The 13,759-nt window shown below is 36.1% G+C and overlaps 1 protein-coding gene across 2 annotated transcripts in view; it reads right to left on the reverse strand.

The window, feature by feature from the left end:
• Positions 1-13,759, reverse strand: part of UBQLN1 (ubiquilin 1) — a 51,374-nt gene continuing 37,615 nt past the window's right edge. Inside the window, exons 7-11 of one of the 2 annotated variants that reach the window (XM_045882303.3) lie at positions 8,711-8,853; positions 5,549-5,632; positions 4,196-4,311; positions 3,792-3,960; positions 1-1,997 (exon numbers count right to left, since the gene is read on the reverse strand). In XM_045882303.3, the coding sequence (XP_045738259.1) occupies positions 1,845-1,997; positions 3,792-3,960; positions 4,196-4,311; positions 5,549-5,632; positions 8,711-8,853 (665 nt within the window). In that variant the 3' untranslated portion in view covers positions 1-1,844. The remainder of the gene's footprint in view (positions 1,998-3,791; positions 3,961-4,195; positions 4,312-5,548; positions 5,633-8,710; positions 8,854-13,759) is intronic. The other variant, XM_045882304.3, reaches the window with a different exon arrangement.

Here is a 13,759-nt window from a genome sequence, read left to right on the forward strand (position 1 = left end):
TAAAAGCTAGAGATTTATTGTTATTTTGTGATTAATAAACTGTCAAATTGGTTATGACACTATCCCACACTGTATACCACCATTCGCCAGTACAAAAGTTTTTGAACCAGACTGAGGCATAAGGCAGAGAGAGCAAAGACACATGAATATCATCCTTAACAACCTCCTCTAGTCATGCCTCCACCTTGACCATCATTCATGTTTTCCTCCTGGGGAAAGTGTCAGAACAGTGCATGGGCTGGTGGGCAACCTGGCCTCTTGACCTTTTTTAATAGCAAGCAACTTACAGAAGTAATGGAATTCAACTTGTATTTCCCTTGATTTTACCGGTCTGAACTCATTATAGGTTACTTTAACATTTTAATTTCCTGTAACTGTACATGAGAGAATATAACGACCTAAGAGAATACTGAACCAGAGTCAGCCAAATATATTACTGACCCCAAAGTTATGTTTTAATTGGTCCTAAAGGAATGTACCACACCCCAACAGTTTGAGAGTTAGGCAAAAAGAACTTCTTTGGGGAGGGAAGAAAAAGGCTGCAGAACAGCCAAATGTACTCAACATTGTTAAAACGGCTCTTTGTTTTTCACCCCTGAATGATACCTCTTTACTACACTATATGCACAGAAATCCTAACAGAATCTTGGTTGCCAGTATTATTTAGGCTGGCCCAATCCAGGAGAGATCCCCACCCCCCGCCCCCAGTTCCCCTTCTCTGAGGCTCTGAAAAGCACAATATTTAACTATTTCTTAATAGAACTACCAAAACACTTCAGAAACAAGTGGCTCACAAATCATTTTAAATTCATGTATTGCCTGTGCATGAGAAAACTGACAAACCCAAAAGATAGTTCTATTTTTATATGGCAATTAAAAATAACTGAAACATCAAGACACTTTCAGTGAAAGCAACATTTCAATTACAAATTGTAATGCCTGTTGAACTACCTATGGGAGAAGCTGAAAAGTCCTAGGCAAATGCACTTTTGGGTTATACTACAGTGCTCCTTCAGTCTGCACAAAGATGAAGGTAAGTTACAGTCAATCTGTGAATGTTGAGACAATGTTACATTATGTTGTCTGTACAATTAAATGTCCTTAAGAGAGAACCAGAATCAGCTTTCCTACTGTATTTTCAACAAACCTGACTAACCGGCACTTTTGCTGAGAGATGTTTATCAAAGATGCTGTAAGATTCTACACAATTAGGAAATACTCAGCTTTAAAATATTTCCTTATCTTCACTTTTTTTGGTTACAGGTGCTTTGCTCAGATAATCTATTGCAGTTTGTTTCTAGAAATGCAATCCCAACTGTGCATACTACATTGTATACAAATAAAGCAAAAACTGTCAGTAGTATAAATCTTACAGCATTTTGTTTGCAAAAATACATGCCAAAGTCACAATAAGCAGTATTGTACCACAAATTATAGAGCGCAAATGATTTGCTTCTTTTTAATGCTTTTATTCTACATAAATTACTACCATAGGCTAATGTTTAAAAAGCAAATAAATTGGACAGATGCAGGACAAAAATCTGTTCACCCAACTATAAAAGGTGATTTCTTAAAAAAAATTACAATAAATGCAGAAGTGTTTGATGCATGCAGTAGCCTTAAATGAAAAAGCATTGATTCCCACTGTTAAAAACAAAAACAAAAACAAAAACACACAGAGAAACCCACACGTCTTACTGCACTCCACCTTAAAATGCATCATATTGGGTTTGTTTATAACAGCACAGAATTCCAAGAGTCAAAATGAAATAAAGCGGGTATTTTAAAGATTTAAGAGCCGTTATCAAAAATAAATTACATTTTTTCAAGATACAGAAATGCTGCTATGATGGCTGGGAGCCCAGTAACCTTTCAATAGCGGCATTGATATCACCTCCTGTTGCTATTAGCGCTTGCAAGTTTGCTTCACGGTTCAAAAATCCCATTGCACTGAGCTGTTCCAGTTGTTGCTGAAATCTGACTTCTGGATTCTGTAACTGTTAAAGGAAGAAAAAAAAAAACACTAACCAAAACTCTAAGGAACATCAGTCTGTGTTACACCTGGATAACTTCTAAAAAGTTTTAAATGCTCTTTTACAAATATGCTGGTCTACAAGCTATAAAAGCACTGCCTCTCTTGAAACATAGTCAACATATTTAAAAGTCCATTAGCATTAAATTTTGTTTTTAAATAATCTAATTTATACTTAACCCTGTCAAACAGAACACAAAACTCTGCTTTAAAAAAAATCGCTTTTGTGGTGATCCCTGGGTGGCTCAGTCGGTTAAGTGTCCGACTCTTGATTTCAGCTCAGGTCACAATCTCAGGGTCATGAGATCAAGCCCAGCGTTGCATCAGGGAGTCTGCTTGAGATTCTCTCTCCCCATCTACCTCTGCCCACCCCCCCGCTTGCACATGCACTCTCTCTCTCAAAAATAAATAAAATCTTTGGAAAAAATCGCATAATAAACCTCATCCATTACATGAGATATATTTAAGAAGCTGACAAAAATGCAGGAAACTTAAATGTATATATGCAAATAGTTCAGAACTAATGATTTATTTTGTAGTTATTGACCAATTGGGTAAATATAAAAGCCAGTGTCCTCATGTACAAAATTCTAAAGTTCGAATGAAGCTTACAATGTGCATTCAAGGGTGCCCAGGGAGCTCAGTTGGTTAAGCGACTGCCTTTGGCTCAGGTCATGATCCTGGAGTCTCAGGATCGAGTCCCGCATCGTGCTCTCTGCTGAGCAGGGAGTCTGCTTCTCCCTCTGACCCTCCCCCTTCTCATGCTCTCTCTCTCTCAAATAAATAAATCTTTAAAAAAAAAAAAAAAAAAGAATGTGCATTCAATTTCTGCACTGGCCAGTCAAGTCTTCAGGAGAGTTCCAGTTCCAGGCCCACAGAATATACTCCTGACAATTCAGCTGCATCAAGTCTTTCTTCAGAAATGAAGTTAAGACAAAAATACATAAATGATCAATCAATCCTGCCCAATCTGATAATAAGGAGGCCTGTAGATTGTTCATGTTACGTAACAATTGTTCATGTTATGTAACAATTCTGTCCAATACCTAAAATCTTTTTTTCTTATTAATTCCATGAATATTATACTGATCCAGAAGCTATGTTAGTATTGGGACTACAAATACTTGTAACAGGATAAAACCCTGCCCGTTTATTACATTTAATAAGGCTTAAAATCAGAAAGCATGCTCTATTTTTTGCCATGCAGAATTACAGGGGCAGATTCTTAGTAAAGCTAATAAATGTTTCCAGATGTAAGAACATTATTAGAAGTCCACATTTTTAAGCCATATTTGTGAGGTTTATATATGTAACACAAGTTACCACAGGAAGTATTAGTGGGCAGGGAGAGAGAGGATTTTTTCTTTAAGTCAAAATACAAGGACTAGATAGAACTGTAGTTATAGCTGTTCAGGGGTATTTGGGATATTCAAGTTTCTATTCTCCCTTGACAAACTTTTATAAAATACAACATATTTCAAATAATTTCTAAAGAGGGACTCTAAAAAACGCATTTTAAACAGCAACTTCCAAATAAGGCAAAGTTGTAGTATTTCTTCCTTACAACTGTTTCCTTCAGTGTCCAATAGTACACCAAAGTCAATAATTTTTGTAATGCCTGTTTTATAAGATTGTGCTTTTCATTATACTCTAAACCCTGAAGGACTGCCTTTTTCTTTTCTTTCTTTTTTTGGTTGTTCGTGGAAATCTCTAAATTTCCAACAAGGAATACCAAATGTGAGCAGAAAAGAATCTTCACCTGAGGATTTACTCCAGCAAGAGCCTGCAGCATTTGTTGGATAAACTGCTGGTGTCCCGGTTCAGTGGTTCCCGTCGTGGGACTTGGGTTGTCACTAGGTGCAGAGTTAGAACCGTTGCTTCCTGAAGAGCCTCCAGTGCTTCCTAATGCCCCCAGGCCAGGAGTAAACCTAGGGAAGCACAAATTGGTAATAAACCTAAGCTCCTGCAATAGGATGCCAGACCAGGCCCCTGATGGTAAATCAGTTACAATTTAACACAGTGTTAGCGGTTGTCTTCTTAAAATGAACATTTCTAACTTTGAAAACTCAGTCTTGAAAACAATCTCAACAAAAATAGGCAGAATGCTATTTAAGAGAGAAGTAACCACTATGCACTTTCACAGTCATCCCCAAATAAGCCTACCCTGGGATGAGGCCGGGGGCTTCCGTTGCTAATGTCTGTAAACCCTGCTGAATCTGTAACAAGGCCTGCATTGCTCTAGGATTTGACATTGCCGATAATGTATCAGGATTCTGCATCTGAGGAAGAAAGAAAATAGGTGGTTAACAAGGGAATTAAAATCAGTGAAAGTAAAATTTAAATGTTTCTTTGCTATGTTTCTGGAGAAAATCTAAAACCTTACTCCCAGACACTGGTAATCCACAATTTCTTTCCCCAGATAAACACAAGCACCTCCTCCTCAACAGCAAACGTAGTGTGCAAATTGTTAACTGACCTCCTCCCAAGTCCATCATGAAAGCCATTTTTCATAATGAAAGACAATCAGGAGCTACTGTGGAAGCCACAACTGTTCCCGTTCTCCAACAGAAGATAGAAGTGTTACTTCTAAGAGACAACCTCCAACTGCACAATTTATGTAACGTGGTAACATATGGTAAAAGCCACATATTCCTCCCGACCGAGCGTTATCTGTTACCGATTAAACAATTTTACCAGTAAGATACACTCTAAAACAGTAGTTCCAAATTTGAAGTTAATACGTGTCTCCTGAATTCAGCTTCACTACTTCCAAATATACACCACCTGACTGACCAAAAAAGATAGGCTGACATTAACTTCGTTACAAGAGGTCAAGGACAATACCTAACCTTGGATAATGGTTTACAAGTCCAAGAATCATTTGTATAATATTTAAAAGCCCTAGGACTACCAGTTTCAAAACACCAAGACTGACTTCTCTTGTCTTTTTAAAGAGTAAAATACCATTCCAATCTCAAGTATTTTTTTTTTTTTATAATAAAACCTTTCTTGTAGGACAACACTGACAATTTTAATTGTGCTAATTCCGAGTCTGAGGAAATGAGATCTACCCCTCCAAAAAGAGACATTCCATTAATTTGTAGGAATTAAGACATTACAAAGAAACCAAACCTATAAAACAGAACAGGGTAGCTCCTTCCTATTACTCGAGATTAGTTAAACCATAAAGCATAACATGACACAATGATGCACTTCAAAGTTAGTAAAGTAAAAGGAAATGGTTTATGGTATTAACGAAGCATTCAAAATCCTAAATCCTCAAAGCAAAAACAAAATGGTCCTTTCCTGAGAATTTATGTTTAAGAAATATAAGCAAAAGGTCAGCAGTGAAATGGGGCTCAGTTAAGATCAAGCTGAATTCTCTACGAATTGACAGCATTATCAAACTAACTTCTATGGTTTGCTATCAGCCAGAGAAGAGCACGGAAAATGTTTATCATCAAACTTTTTCAAGCAAATCATTACCGAAGGTAGCTAGCATCTTTTCTTACTCACTTGTTGGAGGAAAGTTGGGAGCTGTTGTCTCATTTGTTCTTGAAGCTGAGGATTTCCAGCAAATAGGGGATTATTCAGCATCATCTATGGGGCAAGTGTTCAAACAATTTTAACTGGAAATATCTGAAACAAGTAATGTACCTTGTTTAATAGTCTATCTTCCCCCAAGTGCCTAACCTGGCACTTACAGGGAGGAAGGTAGAACATGAATAAAAAAGGAGAAGGGAAGATACTGTCTACAAGAGGGATCTCCAGAAAAAAACAAAAACAAAAAAACAAAAAATGAGGCATCTTCTCTCTCAGTGAGAATGATGATTATGATAATGACATGCAAAATCCTAAAAAGTAAAAACAATCATTCTCTTAGGATTTTCCTTGAGCAAAGATGAGTATTTGCCCTTGAAAAAAAAAAGGGGGGTAACTGGCATTCAGGAGGATACATCTGCTGCTACACTGACAAAATAAACGTAAGCATCAATACATGAAACAATACATGGCTTGCTCAGACACCTCAACACACAAGTGGCAAGCACAGAGAAAAACCCAGATCTGGAACCACTATATCTATCTACCTGCCTACTGCAAAACAGCTAGTATTAGGTCCAGAAAAATAACACCACAGAACAGCAACCACCCTGCCAGAGAAATGGAGCTGCTTAGGTGAAAATCGGCCCAGGACTAGCACCAAGAGATCTCTGGGGCAAGTATTAAAATGTGTTAAGACCTTAAAGATGTAAATCCGTTTGAGAACACCAAGATTAGCCTCTGGATTTCACCTCACTACCACCAGAGATGAGGAAACTGGCATGCCTCCTAACATTCACACAGGTGTTAAGAATTAAAGTCAGGGTCAATATTAACGTTAAAATGTTAACGATACACGATCAGCATAACTAGAAACTAATTCTCATAGCTTTGAAAAAGATGGAAGTTTTATCACTTTCCCCAGGAGTGAAAAGTCAACTGACAATGATTTACTGATCACCTATTTACCAGTCCAAAGTCTGGAGGGTAAAGTGAAATGATCCTTGCCCTCAAGTAGTTAACCATATTTGAGAGCAATTAATTATATGTACACACTAGAAGTAGAGAGAATTCCACTTTCCCTCCTTTGTCTATTGTTACAAAGTGGATTATTTAGTTAATTTCAACAAAATAACAAAAGTAGGAGGAAGTCAATGTTTTATGGATATACAGTATTTGTTTCAAAGTGACCAATAAAATTCACAGTAAATAAAATACGAACTTGAGATAAACCCGCTTCTTTATTGGCTCCAGTAAAATACTTTTTATTATGAACAGATTAATAAAGTTATCACATTATCTTTCAGGATTCATGTCATTTGAGACAGCATGGCATCTTAAACTGATTCATTCTTTCTCAGAAAAGCATTATCTCGTTTAAGATATTCTTCCTAACTTACCGGACTATACAACAATACATTTTATATGCTAAGACTTTTTTGAATATCTGAGAATCAAAATCAGAATAGAGAAACTAAAAAACTTTAATTTGCTGATAACCAGAGTACGCTGTAAACATTTCTAAACTGTCTACAATAAAAGACATCCATATCTAGCCCTCTTTTGCTTTAGAGTGAAAAAACAATATATCAAAGTGCTCAAGTCACTTCATAATGTTCTAATTAAATGGCTGGGAATGTGCTTATTAAAGTCAAAATTTTTAAACAAGATGCACATTCAGTGGTAATTAATCAGACATTTAAAAACATACAAATACCATCACAACATATTTATTTTCCACATTTTAAACAAAAGTGCTATGATCACAATAAGTTGAGCATTTAATACTAATAACTCAGATGATTTTATATGAATAAAACAAGAGTATACAAAAATCCACCTAAAAACTTGTTGTTTCCAATTCCACAAATATCAAGAGGGCAGAAGTTATCGCTGAGGATTATAACGCAAAGATATATGCTATATATGTGAATCAATATGGTTCCAGACTTTAGAAAATAAAAACCATTTCGTTTGACATAATGAAGAAAGAAAAGTGATTAAAAGCTTTTAGAATTTTAGAAATGAGAATACACTATAAAGGAAAATAGGAGTGCCTGGGTGGCTCAGTCATTAAGTGTCTGCCTTCATCCCCCTCCCCCATTAAGCAGGGGTCCTGGGATCAAGCCCTGCATCAGGCTTCCCTGCTCCGCCAGGAGCCTGCTTCTCCCTCTCCCGCTCCCGCTCCTGCTCCCACTCCCCCTGCTTGCATTCCCTCTCTAGCTGTCAATCTCTGTGTCAAATAAATAAAATCTTTAAAAAATAATAATAATAAAAAATAAAGGAAAATATTTATAATCCCTAACACTTTATAGAAGCCATTTTTAATACCCAGCAAATATAAACTACCAATGATCAAGGTTATTTAATATTCTCCAAGGTTTTTCAAGCCCAGTTGTTCTTAACCTAGGGGCACATCAGAATTGCCCAGGGAACTTCAGGGAGAGGGGAAATGCAATGTAATTACACCAAAATCTCTCAGGCTGGAGAGATATTTTTAACTTTAAAGCTCCCAAAGTGATCCTATAAATGTTCAGCCAGGGTTGAAGTCCCCTAATTCCCTGAGTTATGGTCTCTTCAAATCAAGTTAGAAAATGAATAAATTAATAAAATACCATTATACTATCTTTGGGGGGGATCTATGACGGAAAAAATGAGAATACTGTTCCCACAAATCTCCCTCTGCCTTTAATAAATGATTTCAGGCTATTTTATAACTGCTATTTTGAACATGACTATTACTCAAAATCTATGTGATCTAATAAATACAAGTATTCCAAGAAATGTATTAACACTGCACTTAATCACTTTCAAGATTTACATTTCACTAAAGAATACATCTTCCAAAGGGAGAGTAATCCAAAACTTTGTATTCATCTTCTAAATCAACATATGTAGACACAAAGTAAACCTACACTTCCTTCTAGCCAATAAACAGCAGAGATGAAACTGTTTTAATTATATATGAAGAATTAGTTTACTGCAAAGAAACGAAATGTCCAAAATATTGGAGATGCAGTTTACCTACTTTTCTAGTAGGTAACACAACACAACCCAAATGTGCCAAAATCACAATTATTTGATTAGGCTATTTCAATTCACACTGCACAGTCCTTTTTAATACAATTACAAACTCACCTGTGCAGCAAGGTCAGGGTTCTGACTTAGGGACTGCATCATGCTTCTCATGTAGGGGGCAGACAACATGTTTTGCATAAGTTGTGGGTTTTCAGTTATTTGTTGCAACAAGCTCTGCATTCCTGGTGTGTTGAACATACTAGCTGAAAGTTTGTTAAAAAAAAAAAAGACATTGTATCAAGGAAAAGACACATAAAAGTGAAAGCTTTAAAATACAATATATACCATGTGTAATTTTAGGAAATGCAGATGAGCATACATTTTACTAATCAATTGAACCAAGAAAGAATTTTAAAACTAAGCTCTCCAAAACTACACACTCAACATATACCTGGTAAAGGAGGGTTTATGATATTAAACATTCTGGTTACATTTACAGTAAAATCACATCTAATGGAAAGGCTAGGTTCTAAAGTCAATTTAAGAAGCAAAAATTAGATATAGTCGAAATTACTATTGAAAATCCCATATAGAGAGTAAGTCTGGGCCAACATTTCCTCTAGGACTGCTTAATTAGAAGAATCACATCCAGCATTTGATATGCTCATACTTAAAGAAAGGAAGCCCTCTCATATCCAGGAAGCCACAGATGCAGCCTCCATCCCATTTTAACTCAGTACTGACACTCAGTCAGCAAAATAGCAGGCACATTTAACATTTCAGAGCACAGACTAAGAACAGTGACTAGAGCTGGATTACTTGGGTTCAACTCTAATCTAACTACGTAACCTTGGGCAAGTTATTTGGCTTCTTCATACTTCCAGTTTCCCCATCTGTCAAATGGAATAAAGAGTATCTACTGTACAGGGCAGGTTGTGACAATTAAATTAGTTAATGCGCAAAAAGTGCTTGTTACTTATTTTTTTTTTGCTAAGAGCTATAGCTAAATTTATGCAAATTCAACTTTCTTTAAAAACTAATTTGCTCAACACATAACCAGATTTTCACTTGAAGACTAGATATACTCAACCTCAAATATATTCTCAAACTCATTATATGCAAACTTAACTCCTCATTTTTTTTCATTTCCCTCTGCTCTCATTCCATCCAGTGTAATTTGATCAGGCTTTTAAAACACTGACACTTCCCATTTATTTTTCTAGTTTAATTTTGCTGGGGGTTTTTTGGTAATCATTCTTTTTTCCCCCTATTTTCTTAAGTTGTTTCAATTAGGTTATTTTCGACATCCTGGAGTCTAAGAATATTCTAACCCAAGTGTTGACAAACAGCCTGCAGAGCAAATATGGCCCATGACCTGTTTCTGTACAACCCACAAACTGAAAATGGTTTTACATTTTTGAATGGTTAAAGAAACAAAAATTTATTTTGTGAAATGTGAAAACTATATGCAATTCAAACTTCAGTGTCCCTAAATAACATTTTCTTGGAACACAGTCCTGCTAAGGCGTTCACAGTCTATGGCTGCTTGTGTACAACCAAGACCGAGTAGTTCCAACAGAGGCTGTGAACGGCCCTCTCCTACTGCGGCTCAGTGCACCACACTATCGCTGTAGCATGCTGTTATTTTTTAACTACCAGTATATACCAATCACATAAGAACAAGAAGAAAAAGAGAAAGGTGGACTACAAATATTGTGCTTTTAAGGCACAATGGAGCATGGATTATTTTATCAAATGAGATGGTAAAGCACTGTATTTTTATGCAATGACACTGAAGGAATACGATATACTTCAACATTGCTAGACTAAGCACTCATCACAGTACAGTATTCCCAACTCAGAGGTAAGCAACAGTCAGGAAAATACAAAATTTAAAATGCAGCCATCTCATCATAGCCAGATTTCTTTACAGAAATAAAAAATGAAAATAAGCCTACAACCAGTTAAGTTGCCAAGTGGCTTATTTGTTAGCCAAAAAGGAAAGCAGTAAGTATACTAGTAGTGATTAATTGGCATGCTTAATGAAATCTTGATTGCAGAGAATGTGTCCAGAGAAAATAACTCGTTTAAATCCATTAGCCTTTCAAGGGTAACAGTTTCTCAAAAGTTAAGGACACTGGGCTCACAGCATCAATATTCAATTAAACAATGCAAATTTTTCTGAGTGGTATTCCTTTGTTTTTAATGAGTTGACAGATGTTACTGCTCAGTTGTTTGAAGTCAATGCCAAATTTAAAGTGACTGAAAAATTAGCTTTTATAAACAGTCTGCATAGAACTACAGGCAAAAAACTACTTTCAAAGTCGAGAAAATATTAATTCAATGCAACCACTGAAATAGAATCAGCTAAGATGTGCATATCTGATGATGATGAAAACATATGTGGAGGACTAAAAGGATTAGTTAAACAAAGAAAGCTTATAAAAAAAACATTAGGTATTTAAAAAATATGGTTATTCATTATCTTATTCATCAGTAGGTACTCCGGAAAATATTTTGAACTGTCATGTTATTCAACCAGTAGGAGTATGAATGGTGAACACCATTTCACTCTTGTGAACTTCGTGATAGTCAGTCAATTCCATGAATTTTTGTCAGAAATATCCTGACTTGTCCAATCACACAGCAGCAGTTTGATGGCTTACCAGAGGTCAAGTTTTTGTTTTGTAAGAGGTAAAGTTTTACTTCAAAATTTTTTTTAGCTAAAGGCTAAGACTGAAATTCTGAACCACTTAACCACCATTACCAAACACCAAATGACTCTGGAAATTATCTTTTGCTAGAGAGTTGGTAATGTTTCCCAATGAATTCTACCCATAATTATAAGGCAAACGGCATGCAAACATGTGAAACTCATACTGCGGTGAAGTGATTTTGACAACAGCAGAAACTGTTTAAACGACAACGTCAAGGTGCTTTATATATTCTCTTGCTGTCAAAAGTTAAAATGAGATCTCCATTCCCACAAATTTACAGTAGATATTTTTTTTTTAGATCATACTACGGTACAGCAGCATTTTTTGGGCCTCAATACAAGTGCAAAGAAAATCCACATTTCAAAATTCATTTAACTGTGTAATTGAGGTCCTACCACCTAACCTTCAATTGGAAGTGATTAATCTGCAAAGACACGTTAAAGGCAAAGAAGAATCTAACAGAATCCTATAAATGCTTCCAACTGACGACTATGCTATTAAAATCATATACTTTTGGAATAAGTACGTATTTAAGTAAAATCTCATTACACATCACACTAACAGATGAACATGCAATTTGATTTTGACAACAGGAAACACTGTGAACATCAATTAGCAAATGTCATCCCTAAAAAAGAATTCCATTCCTATCATTAGTAGGTACATATGAAAAAGTATTACACTCAATTTTTACTATATTTTTACTTATCGTAATGTCTTTTCTCTCATATTATCGCTTTGCTCTTGATATGCAAGGCCTAAAGTATTACCTGGCCCCTTGCAGGAAAAATCTGCTGACTCCTGCTCTAAGATTTCCTCACCTTCTAGAGTAAGTGCTTACAGGGCAAAAGAAGAGTCAAGAGTTTTATCTTTACAGGTACGTGTGTATATATGTGTGTATGTGACTGCAGAGTTGAGTAAAAAATCACAATAATGTACACTATGCTAACAAATTGTTAGGCCAAAAAAAAAAAACCACCTTAAAAAACAACAACAACAAATTGTTAGGCCAGCAGAATCCATTCCCTTTTGCTGTTTTTTGTTCTCCTTTGATGGAAACAATAACATGAAATCTTAAAGTATCAAGCCATTACATAAAAAATCTGAATAAAAGGTCCCAAAACTGATTTTTTGACAAAAGTTGTTACTGTAGATAACCATGCTATAGTTAAAAGAAAGCAATTCATGGGTGCCTGGGTGGCTCAGTTGGTTACAGCTCAGGTCATGATCCTGGAATCCCGGGATCGAGTCCCACGGCTCCCTGCTCAGTGGGGAGTCTGCTTCTCCCTCTGACCCTCCCCCCTCAATGCTCTCTCTCTCAAATAAATAAATAAAAATCTTTAAAAAAAAAAAAAGGAAATCTGATTAAATCTTTGCTCTGTCTGCTCTAAGATCTTTGAAATGTGAATAAAGTATCTCTCTCAAAACATAGTTTAAGAATCAAAAACATAGTTTAACATAGCTTAAGTAACAGAACAGGATAATTTTTTTCCTGATTAAAAATGGTATTACTTCAATGTGAACTAGACTGACTTACTGTGGTGATCATTTGGGAATAACTAACGCTATGTCAAATATAGTTCAATTTTTTAAAATGGCAATACTTCAATTTTTATCAACTCTTTATTATATTCAAAAACATCATGATACCCACTATGGTCTATAAAGAATATCTACTACAGTGACCACCAATGACTCTCCATTATGACTTCTCTCAGTAATGTCCTTTTGAAAAATTCCTCATCCAGCACCTCACCTTTCCACTCCCTCTGCCAAACACCAGCCATCTCTGAAAGCACATCCAAGTCCTTCTCACCTGAGGGAAGTGGCCCCATGCTTTCATTTCTTCTCATTTCCATGCCAAGCACGAGGACTAAAATCATCACTAGCTACAGATTTTAGACCTAATGCTTATCATCTGAATAGCTGAGAAAAGGACTTCCATTTATTGAGTCTAGTCTACGGAGAAATGATCAAAAGTAAATTCCTAACCTGTTCACATATCAGAATCTCCAGCAGCTTTATACACAGATCTTAAAGCCGCTGTAGATGATTCCAATCCATGAGGTCTGAGGTTAGGACCCGGGAATCGGACTTGTAACAAAGCTGGCAGGTGCTCTGATCCAGCCCATTTAGCCCTGGTTTTAGGACTGGAGTGTGAGAATCCACCAATCTATCATAGAAACTAAAGCCAAGAAAACACATGCTCCAGTAGGGAGTCCACAGGTAACTGTATTCTCTCTGCACTTCAGTTTTCCTACTGTTGAAATGAGATAATCATTTTCTAATGAGATAGTTTTGGAAGAAGTGGGTGGTCATCTCATCAGTAACCCTTTCCACTATAATGCACACAAGCGATTAATACTAATCACTACATATTTAAAACTTCCATTAAAAAACTTGCAACATGAAAAGATAATTCATAAAAGTTACTTCACACACACACACACAC

The sequence above is a fragment of the Mirounga angustirostris genome, unplaced genomic scaffold, assembly GCF_029215605.1.
Source record: "Mirounga angustirostris isolate CCGP_5_RB_7025 unplaced genomic scaffold, mMirAng1.0.hap1 SCAF_15, whole genome shotgun sequence".
Taxonomy (NCBI): domain Eukaryota; kingdom Metazoa; phylum Chordata; class Mammalia; order Carnivora; family Phocidae; genus Mirounga; species Mirounga angustirostris.